Source organism: Arabidopsis lyrata (assembly GCF_000004255.2).
Source record: "Arabidopsis lyrata subsp. lyrata unplaced genomic scaffold ARALYscaffold_1, whole genome shotgun sequence".
NCBI lineage: Eukaryota > Viridiplantae > Streptophyta > Magnoliopsida > Brassicales > Brassicaceae > Arabidopsis > Arabidopsis lyrata.
The window spans coordinates 7,491,884-7,517,383 of NW_003302555.1; the positions used below are offsets into that span (position 1 = coordinate 7,491,884).

The window sequence follows — 25,500 nt, forward strand, 5'->3', positions numbered from 1 at the left end:
TCTTATAAAAATACTCTAGATAATATCAAATACAAATTCTTGTGAATCGTCATAAATTGTTAAACTTTATTAGTTGTTCTAATCATCTAAACATTAGGATATAGAAGGGGGGAAAAAGATTTACACGTCAAATGATTAGCTAATTCGGTTATCAATTAAATTTTTTTTATTGAAATATATATATTTTTTTTGGCAGAGTATCACAAGACAGAAGAGTCTAATTCATCCCAAACGCGTAGTCGTGTAGACCGCTCGAAATCATGGTGAAACCACTCAACTATATGATCTTTTGTTCTTCTTTTCTAAAACATTTTTTTGTAAACAAGAGAAAAAATTTATAATTTTGTTTAGGTTTATCAAATGTTGACCCTTTCTTCGGCTGTAACGACAAACCAATTTATAGAAAAGGAAAACATCTGACAGATATGTTCAGACAACAAAATTATCTGGTCAGAAATCCATACAAACATAAAACACATCTAGAAAAGAAAAGAATGAAGAGAAAAACATGAGACAAAACTCATAAGTTTCATATCCATAATCTCTCATAAAACAAAGATTATAAAAAAAAAAAAAAACTATCTTCTCATAACTAAAAAGCCAAAAACAAGCCTAATTCTCTTTATTTTCCATGGGTTCAACAGAAGGAAACGAAACCTCTACAATGACGAGTTGCTATATACCCAAGAAAACAGCTAAAAACAGAGCAAAAAACAGAGTCATGGCTCTTTTTTTGGATCTACAAGCTCATGTTCATGGAGAAGAAGCTATGGTCATGGTGATCATGAACATTAAGCTGTTTCAGCCACGAATCAGCTGCACTGTGGAGATAAACTAGACGTTCTTGGTCACATGATTCTTGATTACTCCACAAATCTCCTTGCATCTTGTAACTAACTAAACCAAAAGGAGCCAAAAGAAGTCTCTTGGTCACTGGTTCATCATCAAAACACAATGTTTCTTCTTCCATGGTTTCGTTAATTTCATCCTCTCCCTCTATCAAGTTACCTAAGAAGTCGAACATCAAAAAGCTAGATGTTTCGAAGTTTGTACCAAAATATGGTCTAAAGCTGAGAGATTCTATAACTATAAGTTTATAACAATCTAAGAATTACACCTTGCAAGTTTTATGCAAGAACATAAGTTTATACATATACCTTGAAAAGCCGAAGATAGTGTATGATAACTCAAGAAACACGTCGATAAGTCTGTATCCATCTTCCGAGAGGGAATGTGGTAAATTGGATACCTAAACCCGTAACAAAAGTTCAAGATTTTATCATCATCGAGGCCGGAAACCAAATGCAGAGAATTTCTATACTTACCAAGCAATGGCCATCCAACTTGCTGGAGACAAATCAACACTCCTTAGAGTCGCAAGTCCGGGATACTTCTCAGCCAATTCATTTACCTAAAACAAACCAAAGGAAGAGGAAAACAAATCCTAAGCTAGTTAGATTCTTTATGCAAGATAAAGAGAATGAGGCCACAAAAATTGAAATGAATGAGAACCTTAGCGGTAAGAGGAGCCCGCAAGTGCGGTTTAGCGGACTCAAAATACTGAAAATCAATGGAACCGAGCTTATCTCGCATCAACGAAGAAACACCATCGATCTCATCACCCGAATCATCAGAAACAGAATCCCATATTTTGCTAGAACCACTGCTCAATGACCTTGACAACTTCTCAATCTCACTATCATCACTCCAACATTCACTCTCACAATCAACCACATCACTCTGGTTCCTGCAAAAACCAATGATTCACTTCTCAAGTTCCTTGACACTGACACATGTATAGAACACTCTTTATATGTAATTGACCGTACCTGGAAATAGCTGTAGATTTGTTAGTATAGATTTGAATGGCGGATAGATACGGGACATAGTACTGCATAACGGATTCACCATTGTTTAAATCGACCTTTGATCCGAGTCCATACGCGCTTGGCTCATCAAAACAGTCCCAAAGATCACTAAGCCTGAAATATTCAATCTCATCTTTGTTCTCATGGATCCACAAACTGTTCACATCATTCTTGCAGCTCTGCAAATTAACATCAAACTTTAAGTAGCTTTTAAACAATTAATTAAAGCCCATGTGTTTAGTGCTAATTATTAATACTCCACTTCTTAAAAGCATTGTAATTAATTCAACACTGTTAATAAATACTACACCACATGCAGTTAATCGCACATTTAATTACAATAATTGCTGAAAGAGACAGTCATCTAATGGTTTAAAGATGAAGAAGACACATTCACACAGGATATACCTTGGTAGATCCAGAATATTCAAACCAATTTCAGTACTACAAGACATTTTTTCTAATTGATTTTGATTTTTCTGTGCCATTTTCAATACAGATATTGCTGTCGTAAGGTTTCCACGTGGAGAAAGAAAACGTCACGAAATGGACATAAAATGCTAAATTTTCTTTGACCTTATTCCAAAATTTCACCAAATTATAATAATAATAATTGTATTGTCGATATGTAATTAACTAAAAACATGAGATTTAATTTTTTTTACTAAAATGATTAGTTGAAATGCGAATATGCTTTGACGCGGATTCTCGTAAGCGGAAAAAAAAAATCACACCAATAGAAGAGAATTAAAAACAATTAGTTTTTGATTTATTTATTAAAGGTTGAAAACAGAATTAGTGTTTTTTTTTACCTGTGATAAAGAGAAAGAAGGAGGCTTTGGAGTGATTCCTCTAAGAAATCTCTCAAGGTTTGATCGGAGTTTCGTCGACGATGATGACCACCACCACATTCTCTCTCTCTCCATCTCTCTAAATATTAGATTACTATATTAAACAGCTTATTAGGCTCTCTCTAAGAAAATTATATTTAACGAAAAACAAGAACTCTCGTAGATGAGTTTACTGAATTTTAGATGAAATCTTTGTGAGAATCTTTGTGAGAATCAGAGTTTGAATGAAGGTTTTTGGAGTATGATTTGCTTCTATTTATTATTGCAATAAAGAAAGAAGAAAAACGAACACGACCAAAAGCTTCTCTCTCTCTCTCCTCTGGCTCTTTCTCTCTTTTTCACTCTTATCGTAATCTATTTTATTTTGTCAGGTAATAAATTTAGCAATTGACCATATCTCTCCTAACTCTCTTTCCCTCTTTAAGATCTTCTTATCGTTAATGTTTTTAATTTTGTAGGTAACTAATTTTCCATTAGATATTTCAAAGTGAGCATGTTTTAAAAACAAACTCTAATATTACCAAGTATGGGGTTTTTAAGCCTAATTAAAGATATAAACTCTTGATGCAAAGAAGAATCGGCAAAGCTATATTTTTTTTTTCGTGAAATGATGTTAAAATTTTATATTTAAAGCAAAATGGCTAAACATAAATTATTTTTTTGTCAGTTTTTAAATTGAACTTTTTCTTTTCACATTAAAAAAAAAACACAGTTTCAATCCTCATGTTTTAAAACAAAAACCAAAGGAAAATAATATTTATATAAACATACTCTCTCTGTTTCACAAAGAGTGTCATTCTACATTTTTTCACATATATTAAGAAAACTATTAAAATTTTTATTATACCCTTTATCAATACACTAAATAAAATTATCTCTCTTATTAATACATTAAAGAAATAAGGTTAAAAATGGATTTTTATTCAAAATTTTGCATTGAAAATACAAAACGACACTCTTTATGAAACAAAAATAAAATCTTAAAACGACACTTTTTGTGAAACGGAGAGAGTATAAGATATATAATTGAACTTTGACATTCGGAATTTAACAGGCCACAAAGAAATACATCAATCCACATAAAGTTTGTAGAGCATCAATATCAGCTCACCTCTCCCACAAACCTTTAATAGGCAAGATATGTATCATCTTTCCATATTTGGGGTTCCATGAGTCTTATCTCTCAAACTCTTTATCCTATTTATGAAATTAGTTAAGAGCATGCATGACATCTTACAATATAAGGAGCCAGCCAAAGGATTTTCCCATTATTCAAGAAGGTTAAAGTTAGTTATTATGGTCTAAATGGTAACTGAGGAATCTGGCTGAATCCGGCTGAATTGCTGAATCTGGCTGAATTTTTAGTGATTTTTAGCTGAATCTGGCTGAATTGTTATATTTCAAATGGTAACCGCTGAATCTAGCTGAATTTTTTTGTGCTTTTTAGCAGAATCTGTCGAAATAATTAAGACTTTAACTGAAATATTGTCAAATAATTACGAATATTAATAGAATAACTAAGGGAAAATATCTAATAAAATAGATAAAATTATCTAATAGTCTAATTAACTCTTATACCAATAAATAAATACTAGAATTAATACCTTTTTAGCAAAATTGAGTTGTTCTTCCAAATCTAATTTTTGAACTATTAAAAAGATATAATTAATTAGTAGAAAGCTTTGTCAAAGTTTTATTGAAAAATTAATTTAAAAATAAACATGATAATATAGTATAGATTATCTTATTGATTTTTCATTGTTCTCTAGTAGTTTAAATCCTTAATATGATTAGGATGATTAACAATTTTTTTTAATTTGATATTTTAAATATTATTTTAGCATAAGTATGAGTTATTTTTGCAAAAAATTGTAAAATTATATTTAAGTATCTAAAATTTATTAAAATTATCTAAAATTATCTATAGATATCTTAACATAAATATGTCTCTTGTCTATTCTGGTAATGATTTTATGTGTATGAATTATTCATATATCGTATTTGTATGATCTAACTTATTTTAAAATATAAATTTGATGTGTAATTTTTAATAGCCAAATATATTTTAATTCGAGTTGTGAATCGCTATAATCCAAATTTTTATCTGAAATGAACATACTATGTATCTGTTGATGTTGGAAAAACTGTTGAATCTGGCTGAATTTAGTTTTATACAAATGGTAACTGCGGAATTGCTGAATCTGGCTGAATATTTTTTTATATTACCATTTACACTTATTTTAGAAACAAAAATACTACTATTTCAGCAAAAACAACAAAATCTATAGCAATTTTATTTTGCCAAAAACTATAACATAGACCTAAAAAAATGTAAGTGGTGCAAATAAACTAATGGCCTTTTATTTCCGGAAAATAACAGTCTTCTAGATTCAGTCAAAATCGTATTTGTACAATGTGAACATCATTTTATAATATAGTATTTAATATATTAAATTAATTTTTCTGTGATATAAAGAATTTTGAAATAATCGATGAGTGAAAAATAAACCAAGTGCAATGAAATCAATTCTCAGATTGGAAGCTCCGACGATTGTTCATAGTGATGTCAACAAAGAGAAAGGAGTAGTCTGTGGATTCAATGAAGATGTGCCTTATTCCCAGAATGTGGTCTGTGGTGATTTGAGGAATAAGTTGAATGCAATCGCAGCTGTTGGATGCTCAGAGAGAAATTGGTTAGTAGAGCCGGAGTCTATTCAATCTGCTGAAGATGCAGGTAATTTCCTTGCGTTATCTCAGCCTTTTCAGGATAGTGCAACAGTTTATAGGCCTGGTTTCTTTGAAGCTGGTTCTTCCGGCACTATCTTGAAAAAGTCTAAACCAAGGAAAAGGCCTCCGAAAATCATCAGAAAACACAAACCAAAATCGGCAGGTGGCTTTTTGGAAACTCAGGGTCTGAATTTGGGTCTAACTGTTGGAGTAAAAGAGAAAAGAAAAGCAGATAATGAAGGTTCAAGCACTGCAAAGTCGAAAAATCTTAACCCTTTGAAGGTGATCCCGAATGAGGGATTGCCCAACGTTTAATGAGCATTCTCAGCTGGAATTGTCAAGGATTGGGATGGTCTCATGATTTGGCGATTCCTCGACTCAAGGAACTGCGTAAAAAGCACTTCCCTGAGATCTTGTTTCTTATGGAAACCATGCAGTGTAGAGATAGTTTGTTGGATTTGCAAGTTCTTCTAGGGTATGATAGGTTGTTCACAGTGGAACCGGTTGGCAAGTGTGGTGGTTTGGCCTTATTGTGGAAGAGCAGTTGTCAGTTGGATATCCCTAAGGATAAGAATTTGATAGATGTTCAAGTTCAGTTTGGGTCTTCAAACTTTTTTCTTTCTTGTGTGTACGGTGATCCAGATTGTAGTAAGCGCAGTGTTGTTTGGGATAAAATCAGTAGGATTGGTGTTAGCAAGAAGGACAGATGGTGTATGGTGGGAGATTTCAACGCTACCCTTCATAATGGAGAAAAATTAGGAGGTCCCAGGAAAGCTGATAGTTTCTTTAAACCTTTCACAGAGTTGGTGGGGAGCTGTGGGTTTTTTGAATTGTCTTTTTTCGGGTGATAAGTTTAATTTACTTGGGCAGGTTGAAGAGGAGACCATTGGGTTCAATGTCGTTTAGATAGAGCCTTTGGAAATAAAGATTGGTTGGATCACTTTCCTGCCTCTAATCAGGTCTTCCTGACATGAGAGGCTCAGATCACAGACCTGTTTTGATATTTTTGGTTGCTTCTCAGGGTTCTTTTAAAGGACATTTTAGATTTGATAGTAGGTTCCTCCACAAACCTGATGTCAAGTTGGCGATTAAGAAAGCTTGGAAACCTGGTAGCAGAAATGAAGGTTTTTTGGTTTCTCATAGATTGAGAGCTTGTAGGAAGGCTTTGAGTTCATGGAAAAAGAAAAATGGTATGAATTCTCTTTTGAAGATTCATCAATGTGAGGAAGCCTTGGAAAGAGTTCAGTCAGAGGTTTGGCCTAATTTGCAACAGATTCATGTCTTGAAAAGAGAACTGGCGAAAGAGTACCGAAATGAAGAAGAATATTGGTGGCAAAGAAGCAGAAAGAAATGGTTAAGACTGGTAATAGGAACTCTAAGTACTTCCACGGATCAGTGAAAGGCAACAGAGCCAGAAAGAGACTTGAAAAGCTGAAGAATATCCATGGGATTTTTCAAAATTATGAGGCAGGTAAAGGGGAGGTTGCGGCTGACTACTTTTGCTCTCTTTTCAAGTCCTCTAATCCGCAAAGCTTCCATGAATGGTTCTCTGGTTTTCCTTCAAAGGTTTCTGCTGAAATGAATGATAACCTCATTGCTCAGGTAACTGCTTCAGAGATTTGTGAGGCTATTTTTTCCATAAAAGCTTCTAGTACTCCTGGGCCTGATGGGATGACAGCATGTTTCTTTCAGCAGTTCTGGGACATTGTTGGTCAGCAAATGATAAAGGAGGTTAAAAGTTTCTTTGAGTTAGGTGTTTTCCCTGCAGAATGGAATTATACATATCTCTGTTTGTTGCCAAAAGTTCAGCTTCCTGAGGAGATGACTGATTTGAGGCCAATTAGTCTATGTTCTGTTCTGTACAAGACTATCTCAAAAATTTTGGTTAATCGTCTACATCCTATCCTACCACAGATAGTTTCAGTGAATCAATCCGCTTTTGTCTCAGAAAGGCTAATCACAGATAATATTTTGGTTGCACATGAAGTGATCCACAGCTTAAAGACTCGGGCAGATATTTCTTCTCAGTTCATGGTGGTCAAGACAGATATGTCAAAGGCTTATGATAGGGTAGAGTGGAGTTACCTAAGAGCTTTGTTGATAGCTATGGGGTTTCATATTAAGTGGGTGGATTGGATCATGGTTTGTGTGTCCACGGTTACCTTCTCAGTTTTAATAAATGATCAGCCTTTTGGTTTGATTACTCGGCAGAGAGGTATTCGACAAGGTGAGCCCTTATCACCCTTTTTGTTTGTGTTGTACACGGAGGGTTTGACTCATTTACTGAATAAGGGTCAACTTGATGGAAGGCTTAATGGGATCAGTTTCTCAGAAGATGGACCAGAGGTGCACCACCTGTTGTTTGCGGATGACAGTCTCTTTGTGTGCAAGGCTTCCATGGATCAGTGTTTGTTTCTTCAGGAGACGCTGTGTAGGTATGGGGCTGCTACTGGTCAAGCTATCAATCTCAGTAAATCTTCCATCTCTTTTGGTGTAAACGTTGATCCCCTTCTTAAGGTGATTATTCAGTCTTTGTTGGGTATTTTTAAAGAAGGAGGGGCTGGAACTTATCTTGGTATGCCAGAATGTTTTAGTGGCTCAAAGGTGGATCTTCTGTGTTTCTTAAAAGATCGTTTAAAAGCTAAACTTTCTGGTTGGTATGCTAGATTTCTGTCACAAGGAGGGAAAGAGGTGTTATTAAAGTCGGTGGCTCTTGCTATGCCGGTCTTTATAATGTCATGTTTTAAATTGCCTAAAACTACCTGTGACAATTTATCAAGCACAATGGCTGACTTTTGGTGGAGCTCGGCTGAGCATTCTAGGAGTGTTCACTGGCAAAGTTGGGAGAAACTCTGTCTTCCAAAGAATCTGGGAGGGCTTGGTTTTAGAGACATTCAAACTTTTAATCAGTCTCTTCTAGCTAAGCAGGCGTGGAGGATCTTGCAATTCCCTAATTGTTTGTTTGCTAAACTCATGAAGAGTAGGTACTTTCCTCTTTCTGACTTTCTGGATGCTCCTCTTGGTAATAGACCTTCTTTTGCTTGGAAAAGCATTTTGCATGGAAGAGAGCTGCTTATTCAAGGTCTGGTTAAGAATGTGGGGAATGGAAAAACTTTCAGGGTTTGGATTGATGAATGGATTGAAGATGATGATGGTTGGAGGGCACCATTGAGGAGAAATTATTTTTTCAATCCAGATTTTAGAGTCTCAGAGTTGATTGACTGGGATAAAAGCGAATGGGATCCACAGAAGCTGAGGGATAATTTTCTACCTGATGATATTTGGAGAATTAAAAGAATCAAGCCTGTGACTGAACTGGAGGATTTTTATTCTTGGAAGCATAATAAGAGTGGTCATTTCTCGGTGAAATCGGCTTATTGGCTTGCTTCTCAAACGTGCAATCTTCAAACTAGGCTTCAGGCGGAACAATTACCCTCTACAAATGATTTAAAAGCCAAAGTCTGGAGTTTACAAACGGATCCAAAAATTCATGTGTTTTTATGGAAGGTCTTGTGTGGTGCTTTGCCTGTTGCATCTGCCCTTAACTACAGGGGAATGAAGACTGATGAGAGGTGTCAGCTTTGTGGAGGAGAGGAAGAAACAGTGAACCATATTCTATTTACTTGTTCATTGGCGAGGCAAATTTGGGCTCTAACTGGAATTCCTTTTCCTCAATGGGGATTTGAGAATGGTTCTGTTTTTGCTAATATTCATTATCTGTTGATGAATATTAATAATCCTCTTTGGCCAGAGGAGCTTCGAGGTTCATTTCCCTGGACTCTTTAGCGCATTTGGAAAAATAGAAATCTTGCTTGTTTTGAAGGTAAAAGATTCTCAGGTCTTGAATCTGCCCAGAAAATCAGAGAGGATTGGTTTGAATGGAGAGAGGCTCAAAAGGTTGGTGATGATGGGGAACAAACTGTTGAAAGTGGTGAGTGTAGAGATGTAATTGTTTCTGGTCATAAGGAAATGTCTATGGGTCTTGGCTGGATGCCGCCACCTTCCTCTTGGGTTAAATGCAATATTGGTATATCTTGGTCCAACAGGAACAAGTTTGCTGGTTGTGCATGGGTGTTAAGAGATCATTTGGGGGTGGTTTTGCTTCATAGCAGAAGAGCTTTTGTGAGGTTATTGGACAAGCAGGAGGCGCAGTTCAAAGGTCTGATGTGGGCTATGGAAAGTATGCGGTTTCACAAAGTTGATAATGTGATTTTTGCATTGCAGGTTAAGGTTTTAGTGAAGGCTATTAACAGACCTAGGGCTTGGCCTTCTTTTAGATACCAATCTATGGAAGCGGGTCGTGTTCTTAGTTCCTTTAAGTGTTGGAAAATACTTTTGGAAAACTCTTCTTCAAACAGAGGTGCTTTTATGATTGCGAAGAGTGTGACTGATGATTGCATGCTTCAATCGTATGTTGCGGTTGGTTCTCCTTCTTGGTTGGATGGTGTCTTCGCAGAGGAAAGGTCGTTTACCTGTGATTGATTTAGAGTTTTTGGATGATTTGGCTCAGTTTTTTGGAGCTTATTCTTTTGTATAGGCCTTTACTTAGTTGTTAAATGGTCTTGTTGGTTGTATTTCGAGAGTGGAGTTGTGGTGCTCACTTTCTCAGATGTTCTATGTTTGGGTTTTAGATTGTAACGTTCGTTATTCCATATATATAATATCAGTTGACAAAAAAAAAAAGAGTGAAAAATAAACCAGAGACAGTAACTGTGTGCAAGAGAGTGATGGGTTAATCTGGTCTCCACATGTCGTCGAAGCTGCGTCGATCTCTCGCGTTTTACTTCTCTCTTCTATTTTGTTTTCTTCCTTATCTTGTCTTTTCTTTTCTTTTCTTTACTTCACCCGACAATAAATCAAAATTCTCGATATTTATTTACTCATCACCGATATCATTTACTCTCATCTAATCTAATTTTAAATCCGATGGTTTGTAAATAAACTCTTCCAAAAAGAAACTTTACGACTAGTAATATACTTTTATTAAAGCCTCTACCGAGATATCAGATATGGTTTCTTTAGATTGAGTCACGTGTTTTGGTTTCTTCTTGTCGTTTTCCTCGTTTCTTATAATATTATTTTTATAATCCATTATTTTTGTTCCCCAAGTTCTTTTTGGACTGTATGATGCGACGGATATCATACAATAATTTTCACTACAATTTTCTCGTCTTTTGCGGTGGTTTAACTTTTGTTTGTGTGATAATTAATCTATAATACTACTATAATATTGAATTACTTTCTTATTTAAAAAAAAAAAAACAAAAAGGTAAGTAAAAGGTATTTTGTCACTAAATGCATGTGTGTATTCGTTTCTTTTTCCTCTGTGTGTAAACATGGATTCAATAGTTCAAAGAAAAAGAAAACACGGATTCAATTATTGAGCCTAATTGTTTAAAGGCCCATTATCACCGTATATATTATATTCCATTTTGTTTTTGGGCTTTGATTCTTTTTATCACACATGCGTTGACCTAGTAGAACTTAATAAACATTTTAGCCCAATATAACTTTTTGGAAATCAACAAAGGGACAGAACTTATAAGAATATTTGTTTTGATTACTATAAATGCCTATGCCTGTATTATGCTGTCAAAAAAATATCCATGTATTGTCTATATCATCAAAGTATGAATATCTATCTAATACTGTAAAAATATTTATTTATCAAAACTACTGTACTTATCCACATATACACATAAATACCTCTGAGTGTAATATTTTATACTATAATTTTTTTTTGGATGAACTACTATAATTTTATTAGTTGAAACAATTATAGAAATAATAGGAATATTTGGCCATAAATTAAATAAAGCAAAGTGCCTTTTCCCCTGAGGCCTGAGTAGCATTACTCAATCATATATCAGTGAAATCCAAAAGAAAACATACAAATTTTTTGAAAGAAATTCGTTAGAATCTGTATTTTTAGATAACTTGACTAACAAAATCGAAAGTCATATCAATTCAAAAATATATTTATTAGTTTCCAATATTTCCTAATTATTTTGTTGAATTAATCATTAATGACAAATGGACCTACATAGAATGCCATCAAGGGTCCTTAATTAAGAAGTATCAACAAATCAACAATAGGGCTCGTACTCTTTTCTAGTTTTTCGGCACTTTTCTGTCAACAATTTTTCAGCATTTATATACGTTTTATAATTAAAAGACAAATAATTATTTGTATCATATGTCTCCTACTACACCGAAATTTACTGGGAAAAAAAACTATAATGAATATCTCAAAAGACAAAAACTAAAATAAAAAAGTACTACAAAAACTTCAATTTCAAAGTAGTAACTTTCATTCAAGCATATAATTTTCTATAAGATGCTTCATAACTAACCTTTTTAATCCTTTTCATTACCATTAAGAATTTAAGCATAAGGTATAATTTATAATACACATAAAAATCCATAATTCATAATATACATAACAATCTTCGATCAAATATATTTCTTTATGAAAGTAAATAACTAAATATATTAAAAAAAAAGAGGCCAGATTTGGGGGTGGTCTATTTTCATACTAAATGCAACCTTCTATCGACTACCAGACTACATTAAATGCAACAAGTAACAACAACCAAAAAAAAGATGAAAATTCACCACATCAACATTATTGGACCCCACATTCTTCTTAATTTTTCATTCAATTCTTCTCCCAACCATCTCTTTGCTGTCTTCATAACTATCTCATTTCTTGTTCGAATCAAGAAATTTTTTCATTTTTGAAAACAAATAAATAAAGAAAAATCTCATTATCTTGTAGAGATAAAAGAGAAACAACCAAAAAGAAACAAGGAGAAGTGTTTGTTCTGTTTCAGTCATCCAAGTTCATGAGAATAAAAACGAGTCCAAGTTTGTTGTTCATGCAAAATTCTCATGACTCTCTTACACTCCTGAATTTCTTCTACTTAAATTTCACTCGATAACTTTATTTTTCTATCAGTTCAACGTTCATACTTTCCCCATTTCCTCGACAAACTCCTTTTTTTTCTCAGATTCTTTTTTTTTCTCTTTCAAGAAAAAACAAAAATCCTCTGTTTCGGTTTAAGAGATGGAGATAGAAGCAAGCAGACAGCAAACGACCGTACCGGTTTCAGTCGGCGGAGGGAATTTTCCGGTTGGTGGGTTAAGTCCGTTGAGTGAAGCTATATGGAGAGAGAAAGCTCCAACGGAGTTCGTCGGAGACGTGTCAGCGAGGCTCACGTGGCAAGATCTGACGGTGATGGTGACTATGGGAGATGGTGAGACTCAAAATGTTCTTGAAGGTCTTACCGGTTACGCTGAACCGGGATCTCTCACGGCTCTCATGGGTCCTTCCGGCTCCGGAAAATCAACTATGCTCGACGCACTAGCTAGCCGCCTCGCCGCTAACGCTTTTCTCTCCGGCACCGTTCTTCTTAACGGCCGCAAAACCAAACTCTCCTTTGGAACAGCTGTTAGTATTTTATACACAACCCTTAAGCTACCTACTATCTTTCATCCTTTTTTTTTTAATAAAAAACAACTTTTAACTTTATAAAAAGGTTACAATCTTTCAAACGTACACATGCTTTTGCTTAGGTTTCAGTTATAGCTTACATGTTGTTTGGTATGACATACAAGAATGTTCTTGGATTTTGGATCTTAGCCATTTTCATAGTGTGTTGGAAAAGAGAAAAAAAAACTAAGGAATCTTTGTTTTTTTTTAATATATTGACTCATGTTTAATGAATTTGGGTATTATACAGGCATATGTGACACAAGACGATAACTTGATTGGGACGTTAACTGTGAGAGAGACAATTTGGTATTCAGCGAGAGTTCGTCTTCCGGACAAGATGTTACGGTCGGAGAAGCGTGCTCTTGTGGAGAGGACAATAATAGAGATGGGTCTTCAGGATTGTGCAGATACTGTTATAGGAAATTGGCATTTGCGTGGAATTAGTGGTGGAGAGAAGAGAAGAGTCAGTATTGCTCTTGAGATTCTAATGAGACCTCGTTTACTGTTTCTCGATGAGCCAACAAGTGGTCTCGATAGGTAAAGTGTTTCAGAAAGAAAGCTTACTCAATTTCCCGATTCTGTAAACTGATTAATGTCTGATGCTTGGTTTCGGTTTTTCTCTTTGTAGTGCTTCTGCTTTCTTTGTGACTCAGACATTGCGTGCGCTATCACGAGATGGAAGGACGGTGATTGCATCGATCCATCAACCGAGTAGTGAGGTTTTCGAGTTGTTTGATCGGTTGTATCTGCTTTCTGGAGGCAAAACTGTTTACTTTGGTCAAGCTTCAGATGCATATGAGGCAAGAAACTAGACCAAAAGAAAACATCAATCTCTGAAGAAATGTTGGAAACTAATCTAAGATTTTACTTTCGAATGCAGTTCTTTGCACAAGCTGGGTTTCCATGTCCTGCGTTAAGGAACCCTTCTGATCATTTCCTGAGATGTATAAACTCAGACTTTGACAAAGTTAGAGCCTCTTTGAAAGGTTCTATGAAGCTAAGGGTACTGAAAAACCTTCCCTTTTAACTGATATCATTTCTCTGCAAGTTTCATTTTGCTGATAGACTTGTTATTCTATTTCCCAGTTTGAAGCAAGCGATGATCCGTTGGAGAAGATTACCACAGCCGAAGCTATTAGAGTCTTGGTTGACTATTACCACACTTCTGATTACTACTACACAGCAAAGGCTAAGGTTGAGGAGATATCCCAATTTGTAAGTACTCTTTGTTCCTTTATCGAGCTTTTGTTTGATTTTAGGACGAGTCTCTTGCCTCTTTTAACCCGTTTCCGCCCTTCTCTGTTGACAGAAAGGGACTATTCTTGACTCTGGAGGCAGCCAGGCTAGTTTCCTTCTGCAGACCTACACTTTAACAAAGCGATCCTTCATCAACATGTCAAGGGACTTTGGATATTACTGGCTTAGACTGTTAATTTACATCTTGGTCACAGTCTGCATCGGAACCATCTATCTGAACGTTGGGACTAGCTACAGCGCCATTCTGGTATTTGCTAATATCATTTATTGGAGAGGAACTCACACTCCAACTTGAACTGAAGTTTTTATCTTATCTCTCACCATGTCCGTCCTTTTTCTGTTTGTGAAATCAGGCACGGGGCTCATGTGCGTCTTTCGTCTTTGGCTTTGTAACATTCATGTCAATTGGTGGATTTCCTTCTTTTGTTGAAGACATGAAGGTTAGTTAGCCCCTCCTGCAGTTTTCTAACGTAAACTGATGAAACAAACGGTTTTGTTAAACTGAAAATGATTGCAGGTCTTTCAAAGAGAGAGACTAAACGGCCACTATGGAGTAGCTGCGTTTGTGATAGCCAACACATTATCTGCAACGCCATTCCTTATCATGATAACTTTCATCTCCGGGACAATCTGTTACTTCATGGTGGGTCTGCATCCAGGATTCACTCACTACCTCTTCTTTGTTCTCTGCCTCTATGCAAGTGTCACCGTAGTAGAGAGCTTAATGATGGCGATAGCTAGCATTGTTCCCAACTTCCTAATGGGTATCATCATCGGAGCTGGAATCCAGGTGATTTCCCCACCACTCCCATGACTCATCATAGACTTCTTTGCGATCTTTTCAACTTTTAAAAAGCAGAAGAGAAGCTCTTCCTAAATCTGCTCATCTGTACTTTTGTTTCAGGGGATCTTCATGCTGGTTTCTGGATTCTTCAGGCTTCCAAATGACATCCCAAAACCTTTCTGGCGTTATCCAATGTCATACATCAGCTTCCACTTCTGGGCTCTACAAGTAAATATTGTTGAAACAAGAAAAAAGTTTCATATCAGCTCATCATCATGTGATCATAATAGCAAAGAGCTAATATTTTTTTGTTTTGCTTGTTCTCCAGGGTCAGTACCAGAATGATCTGAGAGGCTTGATGTTTGACAGTCAGGGGAGTGCTTTCAAGATTCCGGGTGAATATGTTCTGGAGAACGTCTTCCAGATCGACCTGCACCGATCAAAATGGATTAACCTCAGTGTGATTCTTAGCATGATTATTATCTACCGCATCATCTTCTTCATCATGATTAAGACCAACGAGGATGTTACTCCTTGGGTCAGAGGTTACATAGCACGCAGAAGGATGAAGCAGAAGAATGGAACCCAGAACACCACAGTTGCACCAGACGCTCTTACCCAGTCTCCTTCTCTGAGAAATTACATTGCTACACGAACAGATGGAGCTCGCAGATGGTAGAGTTTGAGCTTGTCCAGTGTTTGAAGACACTTCAAGAAAGTTGATTAAAGCAAAGCCACCATATTTCACTAGGCCTGCAATATCAAATCTCCATGTAATGTGACAGCTGAGAAACTTCAAGTGTGTTAGTTATAGAAATATTAAAACCACGGATTTGTCTAAAATAATCACTACTACATTTATTCTTCTACTTTGGTAGTAACAAGCACTATCTTGTTGCATTACAGTTTGCATTGTGCCGCAATTACAGCAGATAGATTAAGTTGTGAATTGTTACAAGCTTTGTTTGTACATGTTGAAATGAAAAATTGAGTTCTGAGTTCTGACAAATGTCACACCCGAAGAACCTCTAAGAATGACTAGTAGTTGTTCTCCCTGGAAAAGGCTTCTGATTAACTTCATTAGCTTCTTCTTCAGCACTCTTCTGCTTTTGCTGTGTGCTGTTTCTCATCTGATCACTTGCCCATGATAGGCCAAACAAAACACTGTAAACAACCACATGGGGAATGCAGTGAACATAATATAAAGTGACAAGGCATGAATTGTCTTCATAACTAGCCTCTAAAATCTCTCAGCCGTGATCAAACCAATGGCGCAGTTTGCACTTCTGAATCACGATATACATGCCATTTCTCATATCTCTTTACTCCATGCAAGACAGGTCTAAGTCGTGGAGCAGTAATGCAGTTTGAACAGCAACATCCCTTCAAGTCGACAACACATTCTGCACAGCATCTGAATCAAAGATAGAGCTAAGTTTAGGGAAAACAATGGAAAATGATCAGTCATCGTCCATCAAAATTAAACTTTCCTAAGTCATACACTATTTGTTAATAGACATAAGAAGATGTAACAAAAACGATAATGCAACTCACAAGAAAAGCCGATTGCAGTCAAGGTTAGCACAGTTCCGATGTCTTATTTCCTGAACTTGTGAATCACAAATATAGCATTTTGCAAAACTTGTATCCACGGGCGTTTGTGGAGTTCTTCCGGCTTTATCCTCGGCGTTGTCACTTCCGGGTTTATCCACGGCCTTGTCACTGTAGGCAGCTGGTGGGAGAGAGAGACGAGAGTCAAACACAAACAGATTTCCAACCCATTCAGCTGTGCCTTCTTCTTCCAGATAATGGGAAACTCCACCCTTCAGTGTATACAGGTTCTTGAAACCCCGCTGTCTGAAAAGAAATTTGACTTCTCACAAGAAAGTTATTTGGGAAAACTTCTTTTGAGGAGATATTAGTAAGAAAAATGAAGAAGTAGAAGCCACAGTGCTACCTTAAAACTGTTGAATATACATCGCAGCGTATGCCTCCAGTACAGTACATCAGTATATCTGTCTTTTCCTTGTCAACATTTATCAAAGGGTCTAAAGGAGCTTCCTATAGTGTAAAAGCATAGTCAAAATTAAGTGTCAGTTACCTTTACCTTCAGTATTTCATAGTAATGTAACCTATAGAAGAGACTCGAGTGATCACTTTCTTCTAATCTACAGGTTATAGGAACTTTTCAGTTGCCATGGTTTAGGATGAGTTGTACCTTTTCATCAGATAGTCCAAAAGAAGTGTTCCGAAAGCAATCAACTTCAGGTCTACGTGCCCCACGAAAATGACCAACATCCCACTCATAACCTGTTCAAATCAAATGTCTATCACCTCCATATACCAGTAAATTCAACTAGAGTAATATGTGACGCCCTTTAAGAATCACAAACAAATTACAGGGGAGCACAACTGAAAATAAAGTGGAGAACCACAACATTACTATCAGAAAATAATGATCAGTCACGTAGATACAGATAATCAAGACAAATCAGTAACTGTAGATAAACTGAAAGAAACTAAAGTACCGTTTCTGACATCCAATAATATGCAGCTTCTGCCACTACTTGATGAAGGTGATGCTTCATCATCATCCGTTAAGTCTTTCAGTTTTCTTTTCCATTCAGATGGTTCTAAGGGTTTTGCTCGCATTGGTGGCTCAAGTAGAGGAAGGTGTGAAATTCCTCCTTCATACTATAGGAATAAAGAAACGCAACTAATGCTAAGTAATCTTACACAATATTTCAGAGGCATTGCACTATAAGTAAGAAAATTTTCATAGATTTAAAGTGGTGTCATGGGTAGTAGCTTGCCTGAACTAAGGAGGGTTTGTTCTGTAGCTTCAACTTAGGGAATGCATGACCATTAATAGCAGGAGACATCTGGACAAGCAAATCCGAGAATCTTTCATCTCCTTTTAACCATTCAACATATGCAAGAGCATCTTTAGATGGTCCACTGTACTGCAGAAAACAAGACTTACAACAAGTAAACACTCAAGATTTGTCCTAGCTTGATATGCAGGATTAATGCAAAGCTAAATATGTGATTGCAAAATGATAACAATACCTGCGCGTTAATTCCTTGTTCATTGAGATATATCCGACCTCGTATATTCAAATCCTGGAAGGCCAAAAAACCATAGAAAAGCTTCAAATTATGAACTAAAGAGAAATGCTCACAAGTTCAAGACTGTTTCAGAATCTAAATTCTTTTTTTCAGACAACTTGACAATTCACATTCTGTAAAAAGACGGACCTTTAAGAAAGAGAGGTGCTTCTCAATCACAGCCTCAGGATCTCCGATTGATACAAACCGAAAGAAGTTTACCACAATGAAATCTTCTCCTTCGTCATCGAATTTCGCGTAACCATTTCTTCCTCTGTTTCGGCATTTGCAGGAGAAGGTCCATCTTCTGGTGGGTTTCGCTGCGACGAGACGTCCTGGTCGCGAGAGAATCTGATAATTGAAAACATATTGTTTGAATCGAAAAGGGACGCCGGAGAAACGAGCTTTGGTTGAAGCAAGAGGTAGTGGAATAGTTAAAGAGACTGAGAGTGTTGCCGCCGGCGAAACTCTCATTATCTTCTCGCGGGTGGAGAAGAGACCGTATCTTTCTTTACGGTAAACGATCTTGTGTTAATCTTAGGCCTAAGCCCAATTCAAGCCCATTTATACTAATCTTTATTTTAAGATTTAAATAGTGGTCGGTCTTATCTAATTTACATTTTGACAGTATCCAGTTATATCAATGAAAGGGAGATTTCGTCAGGAGTGATCAAAATATGACGTCGTGAAGCTTTGACCATAAAGATAAACATATCAACACGTCAGCGAAGTTATCATATGCTCCAGGGCACTAACTAAATTAATACACCGAGCATTTAAGTATTTAACCAAAATCAGATGTACTTTGACTTTGACAATTTCATAGTACATCCGATCCGGCTTATAAATAGAAATCCCTTTTCTCATCTCTTTTCAATTCATTTAATAAAAACTTTCCATAAAAAGAAATCTTCCTACAATGTCCTCACTTCTCTATATCTTCCTCCTCTTTGCCGTCTTTACCAGCCACCGTGGAGCCACCACCGAAGCTGCCGTCGAACCAGTTAAGGATATCAATGGAAAACCTCTCCTAACGAAGTACAACTACTACATCTTGCCTGTAGTTCGCGGCCGCGGAGGCGGATTAACCATGTCCAACTTCAAGAACGAAACCTGTCCGAGAAGTGTGATCCAAGACCAGTTCGAAGTCTCTCAAGGCCTACCGGTTAAATTCTCACCATATGACAAATCAAGAATCGTCCGTGTCTCAACTGATCAAAACATCAAATTCTCTCCAACCTCGATATGGGAATTAGCCAATTTCGACGAGAGGACGAGTCAATGGTTCATTTCAACTTGTGGCGTTGAAGGGAATCCGGGTCAGAAAACGGTTGGTAACTGGTTCAAGATCGACGAATTTGAAAAAGATTACAAGATCAGGTTTTGTCCTACTGTCTGCAATTTCTGCAAAGTCATCTGTAGAGACGTTGGAGTGTTTGTGCAAGATGGAAAGAGAAGACTTGCTTTAAGTGAGGTTCCATTAAAGGTTATGTTCAAAAAAGCATACTAGATACAACAAATTCCACAATAATTTACAAATGCTTTTGTAACACCATTAATAAATAAGAACAATAATGCTTGTTTCTGCAACTTAATCTACATTCTTTAGAAATCATCACCACGGAAGAAAGGTCCATTGAAGAATGAAGTGGAGAAAGTACCTCCGCTGTTAGGAAAGAGAGTGAGGAAGCATATGAGTCCAAGGACTATACCCCAAGCGAACCTATCGTCACCTAGGGGGGTGATTTCGTCTTTTGCGGGTGTTTCTTCACCACCGCGGAAGAAGGTTGCGAATAGCCCCCAAGCTAAACATAAGACACTTCCACTGAGACCTCCGATACCGAGTAGGAGTGATGTGGTAAATGAGAGAATTGCAGCTGTGCTTCTTCCAAACATGGCTTGAGCGATTCGACCTCCTTCGAGTCTTCCACATGGTAATAAGTTCAATGAAGTCACTACCATACCTGAAAAGAGTTTAAATGCGGTTTAGAAAATGATAAGAAACCAGTAATATAAACCAACAAAAGTTATGAAGTTTACCCAAAAGACCAGCGAAAGCAAGCGGATCAACTGGAACACCAACTCCTTCAACCGCGTTAGGCAATACATTACCAAGATCATCCGCATAAGGACCAACAACGAATTGGACAAACGAAAGCAACGGATTCTTATCGAAGAACTGTGGTCTTATATACCTATATAGAATGTTGAAAAACCAATCAGAGACAAAAAAAAAAAAAAAAAAAAAAAACTGTGTCGATACAGTAACAAAAAAAAAGAGAGAGTTATTTAATGAAATACTTACAAAGCATTGTCTCCTCCATTGAAACTACCATCAGATATAAACGCAGCTGCTGCAAGCAGAAGCGAGGTCAGGTACGCGCTAGCTGTACGGGCTACTGGGATATCGAATAACGCCTTTTTATTAGGAAGCAATGACTCGTAATTGTTCATAACTCCTAAGCAACCAGTCCAATTCGATGGCACCAGAAACGACGGGCTTAATCTGACACCGTGTCGCGCAGCGGTTACTCTGGTTGCAATCTGAAACAAACAACTAACAAGTTTAGTTATATGTATACAACACTGCAACTTGGAGCTAGTTCTCTTGATTTGCTTCAGTTTACCTCTGAGACGCCTAAGATGGAAAGAAACCCGCCGAAGAGAGGAACTACATTAGCAATGTAGTCATCAAAAGTGGCGTCAGGTTTAAGGAAAAACCCACTCATAAGCGCTATGGTTCCAAAGGTTGTAACACATAAAGCAATTGCACTAATATATCCCCAAGGAGTGCTTAATCTAGTTGATTCAAATTGTAGATCGATTTCCGCCTTCGGTTGCACCATACACACCTTTACAAACACAGAGAACAAACAATCCAACATTTTTAGCCTTAATCCAGAAATCAAGAACATCTGAATTTTGAAGGCCTTGTTCTACCTGTTTTGTGATCTCATTGGACCTTTCTTCCATAAACCACACAACAACATCACGCCCTGCTGCTTCAGATAGCTTAGCTTCAAGCTTAGGTGTGACTTCATCAATGGGTTTTCTCAGATTCCCAATGAAGATTCCTCCATCTCCAAACCGACGAACATCCGTAGCAAAAAACGTATCGAACCCAAAACAACTCTTCAACTGTCCATCATCACAAAACACTTTCAAAAACGATTCATTCCAACAAAACAAACAAGAATCATAGCGTAAGAGAAATGAATTCATTCTTTACCTTGTTGAGATCAAGAGCCTTGAAAGTCTCTTCTGCTTTCTCAAGCCTTTCCTTCTCTCTGGTCAAAGTATCACGAGCCAAGCTGTTCAAAATTCCGATGATCGGATTCTGACTGTTGCTTTCCTTGTTCAGCTCCTTGAGCTTACGATCAGTTCTCGTCTTCTCAAGCTTTATAGCAGCTTCGATTGATGGATTCCCCATAAACTTCTTAAACTCTTCGTCTGTTTTCCAATCCATCTCTTGCTGCTTTGATTTCTTCTCCTCCTCTTCTTCACTGCTTTCTGGAGAAGGCGGCGCATTATTGCTCGCGTGGTCCTCCTTTTGCTCCTCCGCTATCGCCACCGGAGACGAAGCTTCCTTCACAGGTTCACGAACTCGATCATCTTCAGCTGAACATCTCAAAAGATTTCGGCTTCTCGTTGTCTGATTCACGTAAGCTTTCCCAAATTTCTGAAATATGGGACTGTCAAAGCGACGAAGACGCAAGTTGTGACAGGATTTGAGAGCCAAGGAAGGTGAGGGAGTAGATACAAAGAGAGAAGCCATGGTTTACGAAAACTCAGAAAGATTGAGATTTGACGAAGAAGAGACATGTCTCTGAGAAAGAATTTGTAGAGAGAATGCTGAAATGTCTGGAAAGTTTGAGAAGAAACTCAAACAGTACAGGTGGAATGGTTTTTATGCAACAAGACAATGTATCACATCAAAATCTTCTAATCCACATAGTGAAGAAGACGAGAGAACCTGATTCGCTGTCAAAGAATCAATAAGACATCAAATAATTGGATAAAACCTTAAGTCATTAGATGGAAAACAAGGATCTGGTCGGAAACTACAAAAAGGATCGAGCGAACAAACATATTATAAAGATATGTAAAAATCAAAGTGCGGTTTTCTTTTTTTTTTGTGATGTGGTCTCGCTCTTTTCTCTCTAAGAAGAAGCAGCAGCAGCTGGTAATTTCTCTTCAGCAGCAGCTTCGAATGTCTCTCCAACTAGCTCTGGGACATCGTCATCATCTTCCTCTTGTATGGTTGCTGAGGCCTTACCTTCACCAGGAGACTGTTTCTGGAACTGCTCTGCTAGCTTCTTCAGGTTGTCCATGTTGTCTGGTCCTGAAAGAGGTCAAAGTAACATTTAGTTAAGGATCTTAGGATCGGGGAAGACATGTAAGAGCTGTACAGTTACTACATGGTACATACCAAGTTGGCTGATAATCTGAGGAAGGATATCTTGCAATTCTGCAGGAAGCAACAGGTTTTACATCAATCAGTGAAGATGCAATGAAGAAGACACAAGAAAATAGAGAATCAAAAAGATGATCAGATGCATACTTTTGGTCTGAGGAGAACCGCTAACAACCCATGTGTTTGCAGCAATTGAAGCTTGAACTGTAGTAACATTCAAAAGATCAACAAAGTAACATAAAAAAAATGGTTCTCATGTATGGATAAAAATGGTTAAAAAAGACTTACCCTTAGGGTTGATGAATTGGATAACAACATCATCCTTAAAGATGTTAACTTCTTCAATTGCGGGAATAGAGTTAACTCCAATCCTCTTAAGAGTGCTTTGGAGCCTCTTGTCATCAGTTGTATTGGTCTTGTGCACAGCCTTCTTCTTTCTACAAGTAAAATCCAAATGGTTTCATAACACAAATCAGAGTAAAATGCAAAGTATTGAACAATGAAATTGGTAGAGAAAAACTCTAATACCTTCTGACGGTACCCTTTCCGCCAGTGCGGACAGTGTTAGCCATCTTCATCAACTTTTCCCTATTCATCTATGTATAATAAAGCATAATAAGAAGCAACATCTATCAATACCCAAATCACATCCAAAAGATTCAATGGAACTCATTAACTTCTAAAAATACATTCAAAAACTCTTCTTAGTATAAAGAGAAACTAATGCGAATAAAGAAGTAAATCTTCAGACACCGATGATGTTACTTTTAGTCTTAACCTAAGTTTCATCTTTTTCAATCGATTAGGTATACCAAATCCCCCCCAATCAAACACACAAAGAAGTTGAAAACCCAGTAAATATCGTCTACGAAATCCCAAACCCCGACAAACTAATCCTATCGCGAAATGAATCAAGAAAGCAATTTTGAGCTGAACCCATTTACAAAATCGGAAATTAGAAAAACCCTAAAACCGGAGAGATAAAGCACTTAAAGAAAGGGAAATTACAGTGATGGATTTACCTTGAGATTAGGGTTCTTCCTTGTTCGAAGAGTGGAGATAAGAAAAAGAAAAGAAAAAGAAGAAACAGAGAAGAGAGACGCGGGCGGCGCAGGGTTTTGCCCTTTAACTATATGCTATTCGGAGCCAAGCTCGTCTCTTCATCTAACGGTGGATATCAGTTATTCCATAAACAAGTCTCGATCTCTACCGTTGGATGCTCGATGAGAATCTTGGCCCATTAGGCCCAAAATAAACTGGGCGAATAAATATTTACTGGGCTCTTTTGTGCCATAATTAATCACCGGTATTAGCGCGTACCAAACCATAATCTTTTGGTTTATCAACTAACCAGAATTTCAATATCCACAAATTTATCAAATCGATTACCTCGTCTTAGCACCAATTGAGTTTATCAACAAACGGACTTGTTTATTACTGATAATCTCAACAACAATATTACATTTATTACAAAATAAGTTTGCTTAACTTGCACGGTATGAAATCCATGAATACAAAAATTACATTAAAGAGATAGAGATCTGTATTGAAACCAAATTTCAGACGCACAAACATTCACGTGTGAAGAGAATGAATTGCGTTGAATTTGGACGTTGTTTTTTTACTGCTTCTGCTGCACAACATTCTCCAAATACCATTCATAAGTTTGGGAGAGACCATCTTTTAGAGAAATCTTCGGTGTCCATCCCAAAGACGCGAGCTTCGAGTTATCCATCAGTTTCCGTGGTGTCCCGTCTGGTTTTGTGCAATCCCAAACTAACTTTCCTTTAAACCCAACAACTTCTTTCACCAACTCAGCCAATTCTTTGATCGTCACTTCGACACCACTTCCTACATTCACATGCTCGAATCCGCTGTACTGATCCATCAAGAAAACACAAGCATCAGCCAAATCATCGACATGTAAAAACTCCCGCAACGGGCTTCCGCTTCCCCAAACCACAACTTCGTCAGCATTGTTGGCTTTAGCTTCATGGAACCTCCTCATGAGAGCAGGCAACACATGGGAATTCTCCGGGTGGAAATTATCATTTTGACCGTAGAGATTCGTGGGCATACCGGAGATGGCATCCCATTGATGCTGAAGCCGGTAAGCTTGACACATCTTAATCCCTGCGATCTTGGCGATCGCATACCATTCGTTAGTCGGTTCAAGCGGGCCAGTGAGAAGCGCAGATTCGGGAATCGGTTGAGGAGCGAATTTGGGGTAAATGCAAGAGGAACCAAGGAAGAGGAGTTTCTTCACACCATGCTTATAAGCAGAGTGGATCACATTGGTCTGGATTTGGAGATTGACACCAATGAAATCAGCTGGGTATGTGTTGTTGGCATGAATCCCACCGACTTTAGCCGCAGCGAGGATGACATAAACTGGTTTCTCTGTAGCAAAGAAGGATTCAACATCGGATTGGCTAGTGAGATCAAGCTCGGAATGGGTTCGAAGGACGAGATTGGTGAAACCCTGATCCTGGAGCTTGCGGACAATGGCAGATCCAACCAATCCCCTATGTCCAGCGACAAAGATCTTGGCCGATTTCTCTAACATAAACGAACCTGATTTCATCTCTGCACAGAAGAATTACGAGGAATTAAAGACCTAGGGTTTCAATATTTCCACGACCGTCTAAAGTCAATTCCACAAAATTTCGTATATAGACATGGAAACATTAAATTCAGATCAAACAGAGAGATGAAATTTAAAGATTGACGTACCGGATCCTGTGGTGTTCGCCATTGTCGAGTCAATTAGTTCAAAAAAAGTTTCTACAAGACGATGAGAGATTGAGAAAGGGGACTTTGACTTATAGCTACCAGTTTTTCAAGTCAACGAACAGAAGCTTAGATTTGTAGGTAAAGGTTAAATTCCTCGGAGAATGTAAGGTGGAGGAGATCTGAATATCCGCCGGCGATCTGAATCGGTGTCGGCCATTTTGTAATTCAGTTTATCGATTCTGGCCCATGGGCCTAAATAAAAT

General features: G+C 37.3%; 7 protein-coding genes across 8 annotated transcripts; 2 read left to right on the forward strand and 5 right to left on the reverse strand.

The window, feature by feature from the left end:
- Window positions 1-426: 426 nt before the first annotated feature.
- Window positions 427-3,065, reverse strand: LOC9329031. Its single transcript, XM_021014871.1, has 6 exons — window positions 2,681-3,065; window positions 1,830-2,047; window positions 1,513-1,747; window positions 1,326-1,411; window positions 1,158-1,249; window positions 427-1,008 (listed from the first exon to the last, which is right to left on the reverse strand). The coding sequence occupies exons 1-6, from the start codon at window positions 2,792-2,794 to the stop codon at window positions 740-742; spliced, it is 1,014 nt and encodes a 337-aa protein (XP_020870530.1). The 5' UTR covers window positions 2,795-3,065; the 3' UTR covers window positions 427-739.
- Window positions 3,066-12,067: 9,002 nt separating this feature from the next.
- On the forward strand, window positions 12,068-15,991 carry LOC9329032 (ABC transporter G family member 11). The gene is made up of 10 exons (XM_021011162.1): window positions 12,068-12,896; window positions 13,189-13,478; window positions 13,570-13,741; window positions 13,822-13,944; window positions 14,028-14,156; window positions 14,251-14,445; window positions 14,552-14,638; window positions 14,716-14,988; window positions 15,103-15,210; window positions 15,311-15,991. The coding sequence occupies exons 1-10, from the start codon at window positions 12,513-12,515 to the stop codon at window positions 15,659-15,661; spliced, it is 2,112 nt and encodes a 703-aa protein (XP_020866821.1). The 5' UTR covers window positions 12,068-12,512; the 3' UTR covers window positions 15,662-15,991.
- LOC9326314 (rhodanese-like domain-containing protein 8, chloroplastic) lies at window positions 15,815-18,659 on the reverse strand. Of its 2 annotated transcripts, none has more exons than XM_002892924.2 (8): window positions 18,241-18,657; window positions 18,052-18,105; window positions 17,796-17,945; window positions 17,511-17,676; window positions 17,201-17,292; window positions 16,940-17,043; window positions 16,537-16,839; window positions 15,815-16,396 (listed from the first exon to the last, which is right to left on the reverse strand). In XM_002892924.2, exons 1-8 carry the CDS (start codon window positions 18,562-18,564, stop codon window positions 16,243-16,245), a joined length of 1,347 nt encoding a protein of 448 aa, XP_002892970.1. In that variant the 5' UTR covers window positions 18,565-18,657; the 3' UTR covers window positions 15,815-16,242. The 2 variants fall into 2 exon arrangements, with proteins under 2 accessions (XP_002892970.1, XP_020866822.1); XM_021011163.1 differs by having other exon boundaries at window positions 15,853-16,396; window positions 18,313-18,659.
- Window positions 18,660-18,831: 172 nt separating this feature from the next.
- Window positions 18,832-19,682, forward strand: LOC9329033 (kunitz trypsin inhibitor 2). Its single transcript, XM_002890206.2, has one exon. It carries the CDS (start codon window positions 19,010-19,012, stop codon window positions 19,598-19,600), a length of 591 nt encoding a protein of 196 aa, XP_002890252.1. The 5' UTR covers window positions 18,832-19,009; the 3' UTR covers window positions 19,601-19,682.
- On the reverse strand, window positions 19,551-21,981 carry LOC9326315 (probable zinc metallopeptidase EGY3, chloroplastic). The gene is made up of 6 exons (XM_002892925.2): window positions 21,320-21,981; window positions 21,031-21,228; window positions 20,718-20,942; window positions 20,396-20,634; window positions 20,131-20,285; window positions 19,551-20,054 (listed from the first exon to the last, which is right to left on the reverse strand). The coding sequence occupies exons 1-6, from the start codon at window positions 21,863-21,865 to the stop codon at window positions 19,696-19,698; spliced, it is 1,722 nt and encodes a 573-aa protein (XP_002892971.1). The 5' UTR covers window positions 21,866-21,981; the 3' UTR covers window positions 19,551-19,695.
- A 105-nt stretch (window positions 21,982-22,086) lies between these two features.
- LOC9329034 (basic transcription factor 3) lies at window positions 22,087-23,631 on the reverse strand. The gene is made up of 6 exons (XM_002892926.2): window positions 23,527-23,631; window positions 23,033-23,100; window positions 22,793-22,941; window positions 22,652-22,708; window positions 22,520-22,558; window positions 22,087-22,432 (listed from the first exon to the last, which is right to left on the reverse strand). Exons 2-6 carry the CDS (start codon window positions 23,098-23,100, stop codon window positions 22,251-22,253), a joined length of 495 nt encoding a protein of 164 aa, XP_002892972.1. The 5' UTR covers window positions 23,527-23,631; the 3' UTR covers window positions 22,087-22,250.
- A 283-nt stretch (window positions 23,632-23,914) lies between these two features.
- On the reverse strand, window positions 23,915-25,475 carry LOC9329035 (putative GDP-L-fucose synthase 2). Its single transcript, XM_021011169.1, has 2 exons — window positions 25,238-25,475; window positions 23,915-25,090 (listed from the first exon to the last, which is right to left on the reverse strand). Exons 1-2 carry the CDS (start codon window positions 25,257-25,259, stop codon window positions 24,126-24,128), a joined length of 987 nt encoding a protein of 328 aa, XP_020866828.1. The 5' UTR covers window positions 25,260-25,475; the 3' UTR covers window positions 23,915-24,125.
- Window positions 25,476-25,500: the final 25 nt, after the last annotated feature.

Coding starts and splice junctions, on each gene's coding strand:
- LOC9329031 (XM_021014871.1), bottom strand. CDS start 2,794: ATGGAGAGAGAGAGAATGTGGTGGTGGTCATCATCGTCGACGAAACTC. Junction 1,748..1,829: donor AAATCTACAGCTATTTCCAG/GTACGGTCAATT, acceptor TGGTTTTTGCAG/GAACCAGAGTGATGTGGTTG. Junction 1,250..1,325: donor AGTTGGATGGCCATTGCTTG/GTAAGTATAGAA, acceptor TTACGGGTTTAG/GTATCCAATTTACCACATTC.
- LOC9329032 (XM_021011162.1), top strand. CDS start 12,513: ATGGAGATAGAAGCAAGCAGACAGCAAACGACCGTACCGGTTTCAGTC. Junction 13,945..14,027: donor AAGGTTCTATGAAGCTAAGG/GTACTGAAAAAC, acceptor TCTATTTCCCAG/TTTGAAGCAAGCGATGATCC. Junction 14,989..15,102: donor TCATCGGAGCTGGAATCCAG/GTGATTTCCCCA, acceptor CTTTTGTTTCAG/GGGATCTTCATGCTGGTTTC.
- LOC9326314 (XM_002892924.2), bottom strand. CDS start 18,564: ATGAGAGTTTCGCCGGCGGCAACACTCTCAGTCTCTTTAACTATTCCA. Junction 17,293..17,510: donor ATTATTGGATGTCAGAAACG/GTACTTTAGTTT, acceptor TGATTTGAACAG/GTTATGAGTGGGATGTTGGT. Junction 16,397..16,536: donor GACTGCAATCGGCTTTTCTT/GTGAGTTGCATT, acceptor TCTTTGATTCAG/ATGCTGTGCAGAATGTGTTG.
- LOC9329033 (XM_002890206.2), top strand. CDS start 19,010: ATGTCCTCACTTCTCTATATCTTCCTCCTCTTTGCCGTCTTTACCAGC.
- LOC9326315 (XM_002892925.2), bottom strand. CDS start 21,865: ATGGCTTCTCTCTTTGTATCTACTCCCTCACCTTCCTTGGCTCTCAAA. Junction 21,229..21,319: donor AGGCTCTTGATCTCAACAAG/GTAAAGAATGAA, acceptor GATGATGGACAG/TTGAAGAGTTGTTTTGGGTT. Junction 20,055..20,130: donor TGCTTTCGCTGGTCTTTTGG/GTAAACTTCATA, acceptor AACTCTTTTCAG/GTATGGTAGTGACTTCATTG.
- LOC9329034 (XM_002892926.2), bottom strand. CDS start 23,100: ATGAATAGGGAAAAGTTGATGAAGATGGCTAACACTGTCCGCACTGGC. Junction 22,559..22,651: donor CGGTTCTCCTCAGACCAAAA/GTATGCATCTGA, acceptor TGCTTCCTGCAG/AATTGCAAGATATCCTTCCT. Junction 22,433..22,519: donor TCAGATTATCAGCCAACTTG/GTATGTACCATG, acceptor GACCTCTTTCAG/GACCAGACAACATGGACAAC.
- LOC9329035 (XM_021011169.1), bottom strand. CDS start 25,259: ATGGCGAACACCACAGGATCCG. Junction 25,091..25,237: donor GGCGAACACCACAGGATCCG/GTACGTCAATCT, acceptor TCTTCTGTGCAG/AGATGAAATCAGGTTCGTTT.